Below are 15,578 nucleotides of genomic sequence, written 5' to 3'. Positions count from 1 at the left end.
AAGACATGATTCTTCGAGTCTAATGTACGGGCAGAATACATCATCTGATACCTTAGATCTATGGTGTTAGACGGTGCGATACATCACATTAATATTCAGCTCACCAAAGCCTGAAATCGCTGCAGTCAATAGTGCCATCTTTAACTGGGGGGTATGTGTCCATCCAGTCAAGTAGAGTCACACCGAGTCAAGTCTAGTCATAGCCAAAGGCTTGCGCAAGCGCTGCTATCTCGGAGCCTGAACGCTTTGATGGCAAAGCGGTGACGCCTAAATGCATGAGAGAGTCCCGGACAAGTTTGAATTTCACGGACATTTCTTTCGCCAGTCATTGAAATGGAAGGGTTGTATTGGACCTTCCGGTCTCTGCTATCTTGCAGAGGGGATTCGAGAAAGACGACTTCATGACTGCTCGCTCATTGGCTGGTTCATTGACACTTGGGAGTGGCGTGGGACTCTCATGCGTCCTCGCCACAAGTCCAATTTTGGACGGCTGAGTCCCTTGTCCTCTGTTCCACATCGTCCCTATTTTGCTTGAAAGGCGTGCTGCTCGCCCAACACCATATACTTCTTGACGATTTTGACTGTTTCTCTGCCGCCAAAATATGTCTATCACTAGCGAACAGCATCCTGCCGGCTCACGATTGTCAATACCACCGCTCACCGCGGAAGAAGAAGGTGCCTTGGCCTTTCCTCATTCTCCTCCATAAGTCGAAGAGCTCTATTGAGGACTTCAGATGCTGTAATACACACAAGGATTGTTAACGATGAAAAGAACTTGCGGCGCGTGCTCAAGCGTTTCTACACCTACGTTTCACTCGCCCATGCGCCCTCCGCGCCGCTCCCTGGGCCGTCCGCTACGGTCGAAGATGCGCGAGAAGCGTTCCTCATGGAGTTAGCGTCTTTTCAGCTGTCGCTGAAGAAGAGTAGTATGATTTGTGAAGCTGAAGCTAGGGATGTGGAGGAGTACCGACAAGAGAAGCAGCGAATAGGTATGCGCGCATTCCTTTGCCCGATATCAGGTCTGAGCAAATATGGCTGTTAGAGGAAGAACATACCAACTTGAGAGTGCACATCGAACAGCTGAAGACATCATTAGAAGAAGCCCAGCAGTTGCGCCGACAGAAGATAGAGTATGACCAGATCGCTGAGAAAATAAATAAACTACAGACCCGGGAGCAACTCGAAGAGTGAGTATATGCTCGTGACTCTTTGGCTAATCTGCTAATCCCTGTTAAGGTCCATACAGGCCCTCGAGAATGAGATGACCGAGATCCAAGCCGAGCATGACACCCAGACACGCCTTGTGCAAGCGCAGAAAACATCTCTAGCTACCGTAATTGCCGACCTGAACGCCCTACGCTTGATGGGCAAGGAGTCCGACGCGTCGAGGCTGGCGTCACCGGCTCCAGGCTCTGCAGACGACGCGGCGATGGAGGCCACTAATTCCGATGACCCGATGACCGGCAAGCCGGAGAGGGAGGAAGGAGAAGAGGGCGAAGCGTCCATGGGAGGCTCGATTATCAAAGAGCTCAATCCCTCCGCTGCGCCTTTCACTCCGTCTGGGTCTAGCGGGCAGCTGGGCAATCCAACGCCAAGAACACCTGGGAAGGCCGTCGCGACCCCGTCGTACGTAGGGTCGCCCGCGAATCTGGAAGATGACATTGAGATGGGCGAAGTTTCCGAGGGGCCTAAGGATGGCAAGGGGAAGCGGAAAGTGCGAGAAGAGCTGGAAGAAGGGGAGGCTAGTGATCTGAGTAGTGAGTTGTCGGAGTTACCAGATGACTGATATATCATTTTGTGTGTTGTCAAACTGAACTCATGAGATGTACCAATATGTTCATTGAGACCCTTGGGCAGAACAATGTCTCTTGGCCATGCATCTTCGCTCACAGGAGTCTATGTCGAATCATCAAGCACATTACATCTGTACGAACGGTGTGTAACAGGTATGCTGCAAGCTGTTGAGATCGGATGTCGCGATGGCAGGTTAGTGATCGCCCTCAGTCGTAGTGGAATAGGCTGCAACTGCGGTAATGGTTTGACACCGCTGTTGATACTTCCTGCTGTCTTACGGATTGGACAATCATCTGGCCACAGCGGTAGCAGAAATGCCTACGCGATGGACATTATTTAGCACGAGGACAAGACAGAGCGCATCTACTCACGAATTGCAGCCTGGCGTGGGGCACTGAGTATCAATAGTAAGCACAAGTTCCGTACAATGCATGAGACAGGCATACCGTCATATGGTTGCATCCTTCGACCTTCTCGGCGGGCGTCTGACAGCCTGGAAGAAGATCCATTATCCAGCTTGATGCTTCATATGGGAAGCGCTGACCTGGGCAGTTTTTCCAACCCCGCTGTTCCATTAGGTCCTTTAACTCGTTTGACCCGTCACAAGAGTGCGTGCCGCCTGCGACTGCCGCTTGCGAGCAGCGCTTACACCATGTGTACTGGCACCTGGGCAGTGGACACGTGAGGATCTCCATTTCGCTGTATTCTCCCTTGTCGACGAAGACTGATTCCTTGCACCTTTGCGACATGAGATACAGCGTATACAACCAAGGGAAGAAGCCATCATACTCACTGTCGACAATGTATCAGGATAGAGAACGCCGTCATTTCGAACTCGACGAAAGTCTGGTAGTCCTCTTCAGAGAGGCCGATCTGTTGCGCGAGCCCATTGTTGATGACTGCAGCAGAGCTGAGTCTTCGGTCGGTAGGATACGTCTTACCACTTACCAGGATACTCGTGTTTGCTACCATCTCCTGTCATACAGACAGGGCAGAAGATGGGGAACCGACCCTCCTGCAGCTTGGACTGCACGTAGCTTCTGAGACACTCAGTGCAGAACCGATGCGCGCATGAGTCCAGGGGTGCGATGTAGTCCTCCGGGAGCTTTTCCAGGCAGATCACGCAATCGAAGGTGCGTTGTGCCGTCGCTTGTAATTCCAGCATTTGGTCGTGAAGGACACTGTCCTCCAAGCTGTACTCGAGCTGCATCTGCATAGCATATCGAAGGTCCTCCTCCTCTTGGTTGCTGGGTGATTGAGGCGGGCTTGTAGCGGAAGACTGATCAAGCCGCTTCCTCTCCGTACTTGCACCGTCCACTTGCATCCGCCACGGCCACAGCATGGAGCTGAGGTAGGTCGAAGGTCCAATCTCACTTTCGTCCCTGGCCTTGCCTTTCCTCGCAGTTGCACTGCGTTGGCCATTGCCCTGGCGGTGCTGTTCTTGCTTCAACATCCGTAGCTCGGTCTGGAGTCGCTGAATATCTCTGCCGAGGCTGGAGTTGTCCGACGCCAGCGAGTTGTTCTGCGACTGCAGACTAACTACATCTGCTTTCAAAGACAGAGCGGACAGACTCGCTCGGATTAGCGCGTTTAACCAAACCGAAGGGATGTCTGGTTTGTCCTTGGCTACGAAGACATGCCCTGAGAAGTGAGCGAGCATCTGGGCTTCCCATTGTATCTCCCTGTCCATGAGGAGCTGAGCATCATATCCCAGCAATTGAGTCAGGTAAGTCGTAGTGCCTTCAAGAGAGGTATTGAAGATGAAAGCAGCACCGTCAGGGTGTTTCGGGCGAGGATGAGAATCGAATATCGCGAAGACCTCCTGGTTCTCTACCGGGATTATAAGACATAGAATAATTTCCGGCGGCCGTGTGATCACCACAGCGACGGCAGATTCACCAGACAGTAGCTTTGCGCGTCTTGAAGGTTGAGGTAAGTTATATTTCTCCAAAATATCAAGTATGAGCTCACCGCAGCAAACCAGTGAGGTGCTTACGGTTAGTCGATGCGTATTCCCTGGCCTTGTTATCCAGAGTCTCGGAGAATATCGGTGCAGCGTATATCTCCTCTACTTCGAGGTGAGAGGGGCTTGACCACGACTGGCATATGCCCAGAATATTCTGTAGATCGAGTGCTCAGGACGAGATGTGAATTGTGCTGATGACGGTGACCGCCCCAGGTATTGAGAATATACATGTGGAGCTCACCTGCAACGTCTCTCTGAGCATGATGGTTTCGACAAGCCGAGCACCTCTCAGTCCATTCCTGTCCTTACCCAAGACGATTCTTGCGCAGTTCAATGCCGCCAGTCCACAGGCAGAGGAGCCGCCGCCTTGACGGCCATACTGACTCGATCCAGGAAAGGTGACGACACGCTCGCCACCTCCCATGAGGATCTCCTCGACTATCTGCTGCCTCTCTGGCTCTGTGAGGTATTGAAGGATTTGTGAGGCCACCACGGTTCCTGCCATTGCGGGGGAAGATGGGGCGCCAAGCCGCAGGCAGCTCACCTTCTTGTACCGAACTCGGAGGGATTCACTGCGGTGCTGCGGCCCGGGCTATTCCAATGTGCTCCGGTAAATAAGAACCCAAGTATCGACCATGCTTTACTTAAGAGCCGAGGAGTTGAATGGTGAGCTTCCTCCAATTCTTTTACGACTAGCCTCATGCTGTTGCGCAAGGCAGTTCCAGCTTCTGACGACGCCTCGTTGCATCCACAAACAGGCGGCTCCTGCAAGCAAGGGGAGATTACATTCCCATTGCTATACAGGCCCTAGGCCTACCCACTGTCCTGGTATTTTCGCATCGATAAGCTGTGCGACACTTTGCAAGTCTAGATCTGCCAGTGGTTCTGAATTCCTCCCTGCTGGTCACCCGGTCCCGATCTTTCATTATTAAGTGCTGCCACAGGAACCTTGGGCAAGGTGATAGATATATCGGGAAACATTGCATTGTATATGTTATGAAATTCTCCTCACTATGGTTGCTGTCGATTAGTGGTCAAATCATGTCGTTGTGGTTGTCACAAGATTAATTCCGACAAGCCCCAGGTTCGACTCCTGGCAGCGACACGTTTTGCAACTGGAGCACGAGCCTGAGCATTCATTGCGTTCCCATCCTACCCATTTTTATGTTGCGGGATGCTCGGCGTCTGGTCATAGAGTCGGTGAAGGCTCAGACCGCTGTGATGATTTGATGATTTGACGATTCCCGGAGGGGGTATCAGGATTGCGCGCCGGACTTCACCTTAGATCAGGTCGTAGGTCCAAGTATAACACCTATCAACTATATGACATCAAATCAGGTTTATGCCTTCCGCGACCAGATACCGCCGCTAGTACTACGGCCCCCACGACGATGCCCCGCACCCGATCGGCCGCCTTAGCTTCAAGTTCCACCTCGTGTAGAAACGATGTCGAAGCCACAGCGCACCCTGATCGAGAACCTTCGCCCTCAGGTTCTGAAGGTGTTAGTGTGGGCATTGAGGTAGGTTCGCTTAACTCGAGCAGTCCGCGGAAGTGCATACGGAGGCTGATTAAACGCATAGCGATACCTCCTTAAAGTCCATAGAGGTCTAAAGCACCTTCAGGAGGAGTGTGCCGGTCTAAAGAGAGAGAACGAGGAACTGAGAACTGAACTGGACAAGTTGGCGGAGGCTCAGGATGTTTCTATACAACCGAAGAAAGGCAAGAAGGGTGGTCGAAGTGCTGCTAGTTTTCAGGCAGAGATTCGGACGTTGAAGGGGGAAGTACGGAAGCTGGAGACCGTGAGTCTATCTCGCAAGTCGTTTCATGGCTTTGCCTTATTGTCGAGACTAGGCGAGAGACAAACTCAAGAAGAGGGTGAAACAGGTAATGTGCCCAAGGATGTTATGGTACTTGCGCGCCTGCTGCTCATCATGTACAACCTCAGCTTGAGATTAGGGAAGCAAGGCGCGAAGCAGCCGAGTTGAATGAGGATGCTGAAGATGGGGCAGACGACTCTGCATACCATATGAGAAAGGTGCGGACTCAGCAAACATGTGGTTTGGGATAGTGCTGAAGGCAAACACAGCTTCTGAGGAAGTTCCAGGACTTGGTGTCAGAGACAGTGCTAGACGAGAAAGAGGAATGTGTTATATGTATGGAAACGCTGAAACCGAAAGAAAGTTCAAGGTACGTTCGAGCATACTGCAGCATTTCAGACGCTTTCTAAGACGGATCAGTTTCCCCTGCGAGCATGTCGTGTGTAATGCATGCTTGCCCCAGATCAACCCAGGGTCCGAGATCATCAATTGCCCACAATGTCGAAAACCTGCAGAGAAGTCAGACATAGAGCTGGTGACGCGCACAGCTTCGCAGCAGTGGGATGCACTGGTGGACATCGCTAAGCGATGGGGTCATATGGATCGCCGGCGGGAGATGAGCTCGAGCGAGGAGGAGGCGGAAGCGAGCTCCGTAGACGACGGGCAGTCCGCAGCCAGGTGCGTATGTTTAATAATCCAGGCCCAGAGGAGGTTAATGAGCGAGTCACTGCAGTCATGGCGATCAGGAAGACGTCGAGCCTGAGTCCTCCTTGTCCGCAGTCGAGAGCACCCCGCCACCGTCTACTTCAGCAACACTGAAAGCAGCTCCGCTACCGTCTACTTCAGCAACATTGGAAGCAACCCCGCCACCCTCTGGTTCAGCATCGTTGTCAACAACCCCGCCGGTGCCGGCATCCTCTCCTCCAGCAACATTGCCAGCAACACCGCCGCCCTCAGGCTCTGAGCACCTTCTACGCACACCTTCGACTTCGTATCTGCAGTCGCCCGCTGCAGACAAGCGGAAGAGAATGCAAGAGTTAGCAGAGCAACGGAAACGAAGGAAAGGTCTGCGGTAGATCGCCAGAACGAGACGCCGTATGGGTCGGACTGGGGACTGTGATAGCGATGTACCAGCTGCTATCAGCTGCAGAGAGATGTTCGTGTATCACAAATCAAATGTACATTGTACAATGTATGTGCAATCAGCGAGAGCATATGCGTGGGAAAGTACCTCTGTAGTGGCCCACATACGGTGCTCTACATTGCAATCCCCGGCACTGAGCACTTCTAGTAGTGCTACCACTTGTCCGGGCACTGACCATGATTACGTTCAAACCCTTGTCGGGTGCTGCCAGGTCATCCAGGACCATACCATTGGCGTACCTACTTCAAGTTGATGATGTCCGTATATTGCTGGACTGTGGTTCCCCAGACTGGTGCCCCGAAGCCTCGTCCTCGGCTGTGAAGACTGAAGACATCGAAGAGAGAGTATACCACTGGGAACAGTACTGCGACGCATTGAAAGAGTACGTATAAACTTCAGGGCTGTTGTGGGATGATGCCTGATGTATGACTGCTGTAGATGCGCTCCATCTGTGGACCTCGTACTGCTCTCGCACGGAGACTTGGCTCACTCAGGCTTCTACCCGTACGCATTCTCGAGATGGGGACTGAAGGCGCCGGCGTACACTACTCTACCTGTACAAGCTATGGGTCGCGTGGCTGCTGCAGAAGACGTGGACGGCGTGCGGGACGAGGAGGACGTCGGCGATGACGAGGACAAGAAGGAAAGCGACGCGGATGCCATGGACACGTCTACGGATGTGGAGTCAGCAAAGGAAAAGAAAGGCAGGAAGTATGTTGCGACGGTCCAGGAAGTGCATGAAGCGTTCGACTCCATCAACGTCTTACGTTATTCACAACCATGCCATCTACAAGGTTAGCCGAATCTCGCGTTTACTCTGGGTTAAGTCTGTTAAGACTCCGTCCAGGGAAGTGCCAGGGGTTGACCATTACGCCGTTCAATGCTGGCCACACTCTGGGAGGTACCATATGGAAGATCCGCTCCCCTTCTGCTGGTACCATCCTCTACGCGGTAGACATGAATCATATGAAGGAGAGACACTTGGATGGGACGGTGCTCATGCGGCAAGCCGCCGGCGGTGTCTTTGAGCCACTAGCCCGGCCTGACCTGCTCATCACCGACGCGGAGCGGGCCAACGTGCTCAGCAGTCGCAGAAAAGACCGTGATGCAGCGCTCATCGGTACGTATCCTCGTCCAGTGTCCGCGATTCTCGCCGACGAATTTCGGCATAGACACCATTACCACCACTCTATCATCCCGGCACTCCGTGTTGATGCCGTGCGACTCTTCGACGCGCGTCCTGGAGCTGCTAGTACTGCTAGATCAAGCATGGAACTACTCTCGTATAAAGTTCCCTATATGCTTGCTCTCGCGGACTGGGCGCGAGATGCTCACGTTCGTCCGCAGCATGATGGAATGGCTGGGTGGGACAGTCAACAAAGAGGACGTGGGTGAGGATGGCACCAGGCAAAGTCAGCAGCAGAATAAAAGGAAACGAGTCGATGAGGACGGTGACGAAGATGCACTGGGTGCCTTTGCTCTGCGGTTCAGGTAAGCTATATGTCGATGTCTGATCGCTGGAAAGGATATTCTTACCTGCGAACAGGCACCTTGAGATATTCCCGACCCCTCAGCATCTCACACAGACGTACTCTTCGAAGGATCCAAAGCTGATTCTCGCTGTTCCAGCTTCACTGTCGCATGGCCCATCGAGGATAATATTCTCAGAATTCGCCGCTATCCCTGACAACGTCGTGCTGTTGACAGGACGGAGCGAGGAAGGCACACTTGGACGTATCCTGTTCGACACGTGGAATAATGCGCAACGAGCTGAGCACAAGTGGGACAAAGGTAAAATTGGAAGCAACATTATGATGGATGGCATTCTCCACATGAAGGTAGGGTCAACGATCTTGTGTCTGTTCTGCTCGACTTACCTTGGTGGTAGATGAACTCCAAGGTCCCCCTTCAGGGCGCCGAACTCGAAGAGTTCCTCCAAAAGCAGCGCGCCGCCCAAGAAAAAGAGGCGGCTCAGCAAGCCGCGATGCAGCGCACGCAACGGCTATTGGAAGCTGATGAAGATGATTCTGAAGACGAAGATGAAGACACGGACGAAGAGGATGAAAATGAAGTGGCCTTGGTGCTCGGCGATGAGATGGACACTGCTGGTGATTTACAAGGTCCGACAACGGGGCTCATCGAGCCTGGTAGCGGTGGCGGCAGGGGAAAGGGGGGCCAGGGCGGGGATGCTGACTGGACCTTGGATGCCGATGAGGGTGTCACCAAACAGCTTTCCTTTGATATCTACATCAAAGGAAACGTCTCAAAGGCCACATCATTCTTCAAAAAAGACGGGGGACAGAACCAGAGGTATCGGATGTTCCCTTATGTCGAGAAAAAGAGGCGAGTGGATGAATATGGTGAGACGATTGACGTGGGCATGTGGTTACGCAAAAGCAAGGTCTTCGAGGAGGATGATACGGGAGAAGATGCGAAGCGAAAGCAAGCCGAAGAGGAGACTAAGGTAGGCGTATATGAACACCTAGGAAAACACAGGATGCTTAGTGGTTCTGTTGGATTCAGAAAGCACCTCCGGAGCCACCGTCCAAATTTGTTACCATCGAGATTGACGTGCAGCTCGCTTGTCGTCTTCTTTTCATTGATTTAGAAGGTCTCAACGATGGCCGAGCAGTCAAGACTATCGTGCCCCAGGTCAACCCGCGTAAAATGGCAAGTCGTCCATACAGAGTTCGGGTCGCCGTTCCTTATCCTATCCGAGCAGATTATTGTCCATGCACCAGAGCCGTCCACGAATGAACTTATCGAAGCTTGCGCAAATATTCGAGCTATGACCAAAGACATCTTCGCTCCGGCCCCACTTGAGACAGTGCAAATTGGCCAACACACCCACAGCTTCTCCATCTCTCTGAGCGAGGACCTGCTAGCGTGCACGAAGCTCTCCAGGGTACGTCCCGGCTCCATACAAATATATTTCCCAGGCTGATTTTCTGCAACCCCGTTTTGCAGTTCGAAGATAACGAAGTCGGTTATGTGACGGGTCGTGTCATAATTCACGCAGGATCTACGATCCCCACTCTTGAGCCAATATCGACCGGTCCCTCCGCTCGTGCTCAAACCACGCAGAAGGCTTTAGCCGGAGGTAGGCGACCGCTGGGATCCCGACCTCCGATAACCCTACCCCATTCCACAATGATCGGCGAGTTGAAGCTGACTGCCCTGAAAGCCAAATTGACGTCAGTGGGCATTGCGGCGGAACTGGTGGGTGAGGGCGTGCTTATGTGCGGCAAGCGAAAAGGAGGCAGTAAGGGGGACAGCGTACTGGGCATGGAGGATATGGTCGCCGTGCGGAAGACAGGACGAGGAAAGGTGGAGCTTGAAGGGTCGGCGAGTGAGGTGTACTACACCGTAAGGAAGGAGATCTATGGGCTACACGCGCTTGTGGCTGCTTAGGTTAGAAACCAATGATATCCTCGGTAAATAGTCACTAGTCGTGGTCCATGGTTTTGGGGTGAAGACAGTGAAATGGCTTTCAGTTCTTCTTTTACGTGCGAGAGTGCCCCCTGCATGGACGAAGCTACCGATATAGAGGTGCTGGGATTTCACGAATTCAGGTTACACATACTCGGGCGGATTACATTGAAGACGCCCGAAGCCCGAGAGGATGGTATAGGCCGGACAACAGAACGCAAGGCTTTTCAAAACGGACCGTCATTAAGTGATGCTGCAATGCGAAAGCGAGAGACTGACAAGATGGGGTACTACAGTAACCCGAATGCGGGGTTATCGTGCTATATAACCCTCCGAAGACCAACAGCCGCAGTGGATATGTGATGCGGGCTATTCACGTTGCACATCCAGTTGCAGGAACGTCTTCCGTGAATCCAATGAAACGTTGGTATCCAAAAACAGAGTTAAGGTAGACAACGCACTCCCTACAGGGAGACATCCGAACTGAGGGCCTCGCATCCGGGGATCACTCGCCAATAGAACGTGCTGACCTGGGAACATGCAGCATGAAGTCTTCTGTTTGCGTAAGGGACGTCCATCGAAGCTAGTTATGTATGACCGCAAGCGTATCGATGCAACTTCAGCGATGGTCAGCGGACCTCGAACAGAAGACGGGGGTGCTCGGCGTATGCCCGATATCCAACCCAAAATGCATATATATAGTCTTGCAGTCCCTTGTATCGCTCACAAAGCTCGCCATGGTCTCATTCAAGCCCCCCGCAAAATACAAAGCCGTCGCGGTCACCAGCCTGGGCGTCTTCGAAACTATCGAGAAGGAATGGCGGGACCCTGGGCCTGGAGAGATTGCAGTGAAAGTACTCGCCTGCGGCGTCTGTCGCAGCGACGACTTCATCAAGCAGCAGATATTCCCCACGGGCTTCCCCAGAGTCCCGGGGCACGAGGTCATCGGGGACTGTGTAGCAGTGCATCCGTCTGAGAAGCTGTGGAAGGTAGGCGATCGCGTGGGAACCGGATGGCATGGAGGACAGTGCAACATTTGCGACCGTTGCAGGATCGGAGACGTCGTGACTTGTGTAAATGAACATGTCAATGGTAGGTCGGCAGTGAAGTCCAAGAGGTAGAGATGATGTGTGATGTTCCAACGTTTTCGTATGATAGGGATATCCGCCGACGGGGGATGGGCCGAGTACGTGATCCTGAAGAGCGAAGGCATCGCACGCATCCCGAAGGACCTTGACCCAGTAGAGGCGGCCCCACTTCTCTGTGCAGGTGTAACCACATACAGTGCGTCTATCTCGCCTTCCAGTGTCTTCTCTGCGAGTTCATTGTCTTTCATTCCTGTAGATGCAATACGGCACATGGACAGAAAGGCAGGGGACGTAGCCGCCGTGCAAGGAATCGGTGGTCTTGGACACTTGGCAGTCCAGTACTGCCGAGCGATGGGATTCCGGACTATAGCGTTGTCTTCAGGGGCGGGAAAGGCGGAGGTAGCTCAGTCACTCGGGGCCCACGCCTACTTGGACGGTTCGAAAGTAAACCAAGCAGAGGAGCTGCAAAAGATGGGGGGCGCAGACTTGCTGGTCTTGACTGCACCATTCCCAGAGGCCATGGCGAGCTTAATCATGGGGATGAAACCCGGCGGAACTATCCTGATTCTCGCATTGACGGCAGATACCATAAACTTACCCATTCGTGAGGAGTTTCACTTGTCCGTTGCATTTATGTCGACCTAATGAGAGAACTCGCAGATATCCTCGTGCCGCAGAAACTCTCGGTCCGAGGCTGGAAAGTCGGCTCTCCAAAGGATTGCGAGGATACCGTTCGTTTCTCGCAGATGACAGGTGTCAAGGCGCAGGTGCAAAAGTTCTCCCTGGACGACGCGGTTAAAGCCTTCAACGGGATGATGGACGGCAGCGTGAAATTCAGGGCTGTCATTGTTCCTTGAATGTATACTTCGCCCCAGAAGCATTCCAGATGAAGTTGGGGTCCCAAGATAACGCGCGTCTTCGAACGATGGTCGCCCATGACCTGCATGCAGTAAATCGGATAAGGAGGTGTGTTGTTGGAGAGCCTGTCGGTGCCAGTCCAGGATGAGTTCAGATATCCTCTGCTGTATTACTTGCAATGTATACGTGTAACATTATGGAAGCATCTGTAGGACATGAAGTAGCAATTCCAAGTGAGATCATGATGCTTGAGTCTAGCGCAAACACTAGATACCGCCAGGTCATCGCTCAGTGTAGAGACATCAGCCATAGATCATGTCTCCCCGCGTAAATATAGGCATTCCAGTACTATAGCCGGAGGAAATAAACAGAGATACCGCAAGACAACATGGCTGGTGTGGCAAAGGAGTCAAAGGTCGGACACTGACAGAGTCTAGAACGAAATTCACACGCTGCTCAAGCGCTTCATACCTCAGCCAAACCTCAGCCGATCCTCCTTGTTGGCTTGCGTGGTGTTGTCCAGGATTGTTACTTGCAGCAAACGTAGAACAAAATGTCTTCCGCGATCAAAAGGAAGAGGGACGACTTTGAAGATTCGGACGAGGAGGAGCCTTCCTTTGGACGACAGATCCTGCCCGTGGCGAACCTGCCGGACAACTATAACGGCCCTATAAACGATGGAGCGCAGTATCTCTTTACCGTTAGGTCTGTCTGTAGCTGTGCTCTTTTAGTATCATTTACCGACAGGGGATTTTCTTCCGGACAGACGGGATGCTCGTAGATTACCGCACGTGGTGCGGGTTCCCAATCCGTATGAAGTACCAGACGTGCCTCAACCATTAAAACCCGATACGCCTCACCCGTCAGCCCCTTCACAAGCTTGGCGACTTACCTTCGAAAGGCGATTCAGGAACTTCCGTAAGGTACGCTCCTACTAACTCTTTCCGCATCATGGCTCGACTCATCGGATACGTAGAACACCATCCAACCCACAATTCACGTACGCATCCCGGAGAAGAAACCCAAGCAGAAGCTCATGCCTGACAAGAACGAGCGCGATCTGTGGTGGGAGTTCATCGCAGGTAAACCTGAGGCGGTGTGGAACCCACCGAAGAAGGTCAAACAGCCTAAAGGCAAGGGTAAGAAGGGGAAAGGCATGCGTGCGTTCTCGGAAGATATTCTGGACTATGATGATAGCAGAGAAGATTCTGCCTCGCTCGACGTCACTGGTCAAAGCGTAGGCGATGGCGGCAGCGTGGTCTTGACATACGACGATCCCGACGCGTCTATGTCCTCAGAGCATGGAGTGACTTCGGGGTCTCTTCCTACGCCTCGAGCAACGCCTGCACGCCCTGGGGAGGGTGACGTAGGGAGCTCTGCACTATCTACAGAGGTCTTTACCCCGCGGGAGCCTACTCCAGCTTTACTGAGTCGCGTCGACCATGTGAGTGACCATGTGCATGGTGTACACGGAGATCACTGACGACCCTGCCAGCGCCTCGCAATCCATCTCTTGATGTATCTCACGAATTGGGTTAACCACCACCTTCGGCACCCAGAACACATGTCCAATCGTATCTTGGAAGTCCATGCGCGGTGGATGTTCGCGCTCTTATCTCGGGTAGACGACTACGTTGGTGCGGACGACATGAGCCTTCTGCGAAACCTGGCCCGAGCGTGCATCGGTCTACTGAAAGAGCGGATGTGGAAGAAGACCTTCCTGGCGCAAGCCGGCGTCGCGGAGCAAGAACAAGGGGAAATACACGAAGCCGTGCCGGATGTCCATGTCATGAGCGAGCGCTCCTGCTGGATGGTCATTGCGGCAATCGTGGACGTCTGGGCACAGAAAGATCTTTGGCAGGACGCGGAGACGATGTTGCGTGAGCACCAGAGTCAAGCACTATGAAACCCTCAGCGGGATCTTGTGGTGACTGCGTGTTGCGCGTCATTGGGCCGCCTCTCTTTGTGTTAGCTGGTGGAATTTCACTCCGTCTACCTTTCGAGCCGAAAACGGCGTCGACGGTCTGGCCTTCCTCACCCACCTTGGTGGTCCCCCTAAATCCAGCTTCAGGGACGTGTGTGTCTTCGCTTGTTTGCTTGTAACGTGAGGTAGTGTGACAGTGTATATAAGTACCTCTAGTGAGCGTAAGATCCTTGCTGCTGTCTATGCGGCTCATCATCCAGGCAAATATACAAGGCTAGATAGAAGCCTCAATATCCATTAGATACATGAACAAACCAAAAAAGGATCCCTTCCATTGATAAAGGTACACTAACAGTGACACGATTGGAACATTAGACGAGAATATCAGTTACAACATGCATGAACATAGTGCTGACTTGGAATACCCGACGCACAATCACGTACATCGCGCTTGAAGAGGCGCCCATCGACAGCAGTGTTGTATTTGCATAGGCGGGACCATCACGCTCAGGACAATGTTGCCGCCTTCTCACATGCGTCAGAATGGTCAGCATGTACAATGTTGGCAGTCCAATCACCTATGGCCTCCGAAGACCAGTAAGCACCAGCTTTACCCTCTGGTTCACGAGTTGCAGAAGAGAGGGCAGCGTCACGTTTGCAAGCATCCGACACAGGAGTTGGTGAATGTTGCTCGCGCTCAGTCCTGGTGCGCTTGGCTCACCCGGTTTGATGACGACCTGTGTGTTGACTGTTGTCATAATCAGGATCTCCCGGATCGTCTTCGCTAGGTTCGGACCTAAAGAACGAGTGATCTCCAGCCTCCATAGAAGCCCCGGAATCGCAGCTATCCACGATGTCCATAAAGCGAGGATGGTATCGAGGATGGGCCATTGAGCAAGAAGACGGACTGTGGTCTCGGGCCTGAGCCGCGTCAACTTACGGCCAAGTTCCACGATCGCAAATTTGGGATGGATGTGTGACCGCAATATGAGGCCCTCGAAGGGGTAAACGAAGTTTGTGAAGCTATCAAGGGTCGGGGGATACTGTGTCTGCTGCGTGACTCCAAATGTCTCTATATCAACGGTAAGTGTAGATGTCATTCTGCGCCGGTGTGCTTATGAGAAACGACAGCATGAATGCCGAGAAGGTAACGTACCCCGATTGAAGGAAAATCCTCACGTACCGCCAAGTGAACAAGCAGCAGAGTGGTTGCATACTGGTTGACTATTGCATCTGGTGGCAATAAGGCCCAACGACATTGATGTTACGATCAAAACACTTCTTCACGATCACACGTGTTTGACACATGCACACAGAACCGCACAGACATTGCAACCATGCATATCTCATCTTAAAAAAACCCTTTCACGATCATTTATTATTTACGCATTGCTGCCTCACCGATCATAAACTATTCTACATTAATAATGACTGGTTTCCACATTCTCTTAGATACTCATGTAAACCTTTCCATTAATGGAAAGCATGCGTTAATGTGCTTTCCATTAATGGAAAGGTTTACATGAGTATCTAAGAGAATGTGGAAACCAGTCATTA

General features: G+C 52.4%; 5 protein-coding genes and 1 non-coding gene across 6 annotated transcripts; 5 read left to right on the top strand and 1 right to left on the bottom strand.

The window, feature by feature from the left end:
- Positions 1-602: 602 nt before the first annotated feature.
- On the top strand, positions 603-1,914 carry GLOTRDRAFT_119333 (uncharacterized protein; the record flags this gene model as incomplete). Its single annotated transcript, XM_007863931.1, has 4 exons — positions 603-675; positions 735-989; positions 1,043-1,187; positions 1,237-1,914. 4 exons carry the CDS (start codon positions 603-605, stop codon positions 1,784-1,786), a joined length of 1,023 nt encoding a protein of 340 aa, XP_007862122.1. The 3' UTR covers positions 1,787-1,914.
- Positions 1,915-2,000: 86 nt separating this feature from the next.
- GLOTRDRAFT_33666 (uncharacterized protein) lies at positions 2,001-3,875 on the bottom strand (the record flags this gene model as incomplete). Its single annotated transcript, XM_007863522.1, has 8 exons — positions 2,001-2,112; positions 2,166-2,188; positions 2,241-2,287; positions 2,339-2,425; positions 2,474-2,532; positions 2,588-2,651; positions 2,743-3,713; positions 3,766-3,875. Coding segments are annotated over 8 exons (1,473 nt in total), but the record flags the coding sequence as incomplete, so codon positions are not given.
- Positions 3,876-4,776: 901 nt separating this feature from the next.
- GLOTRDRAFT_t34 lies at positions 4,777-4,865 on the top strand. Its single transcript has one exon. It is a non-coding gene; the product is annotated as a tRNA-His (tRNA).
- A 2,033-nt stretch (positions 4,866-6,898) lies between these two features.
- Positions 6,899-10,235, top strand: GLOTRDRAFT_113854 (uncharacterized protein; the record flags this gene model as incomplete). The annotated part of the gene is made up of 9 exons (XM_007863930.1): positions 6,899-7,104; positions 7,161-7,516; positions 7,570-7,842; positions 7,895-8,213; positions 8,269-8,560; positions 8,611-9,186; positions 9,246-9,392; positions 9,445-9,627; positions 9,690-10,235. 9 exons carry the CDS (start codon positions 6,899-6,901, stop codon positions 10,131-10,133), a joined length of 2,796 nt encoding a protein of 931 aa, XP_007862121.1. The 3' UTR covers positions 10,134-10,235.
- A 653-nt stretch (positions 10,236-10,888) lies between these two features.
- On the top strand, positions 10,889-12,096 carry GLOTRDRAFT_34733 (zinc-type alcohol dehydrogenase; the record flags this gene model as incomplete). Its single annotated transcript, XM_007863595.1, has 4 exons — positions 10,889-11,243; positions 11,310-11,435; positions 11,496-11,843; positions 11,900-12,096. The coding sequence occupies 4 exons, from the start codon at positions 10,889-10,891 to the stop codon at positions 12,094-12,096; spliced, it is 1,026 nt and encodes a 341-aa protein (XP_007861786.1).
- Positions 12,097-12,650: 554 nt separating this feature from the next.
- Positions 12,651-14,151, top strand: GLOTRDRAFT_113853 (uncharacterized protein; the record flags this gene model as incomplete). Its single annotated transcript, XM_007863929.1, has 4 exons — positions 12,651-12,802; positions 12,864-13,020; positions 13,074-13,541; positions 13,593-14,151. 4 exons carry the CDS (start codon positions 12,651-12,653, stop codon positions 14,001-14,003), a joined length of 1,188 nt encoding a protein of 395 aa, XP_007862120.1. The 3' UTR covers positions 14,004-14,151.
- Positions 14,152-15,578: the final 1,427 nt, after the last annotated feature.

Source organism: Gloeophyllum trabeum, assembly GCF_000344685.1.
Source record: "Gloeophyllum trabeum ATCC 11539 unplaced genomic scaffold GLOTRscaffold_00002, whole genome shotgun sequence".
NCBI classification, from domain to species: Eukaryota; Fungi; Basidiomycota; class Agaricomycetes; order Gloeophyllales; family Gloeophyllaceae; genus Gloeophyllum; species Gloeophyllum trabeum.
The sequence above is the reverse complement of the archived record's forward strand: the minus strand, read 5'-3'. Positions and strand labels throughout refer to the sequence as shown.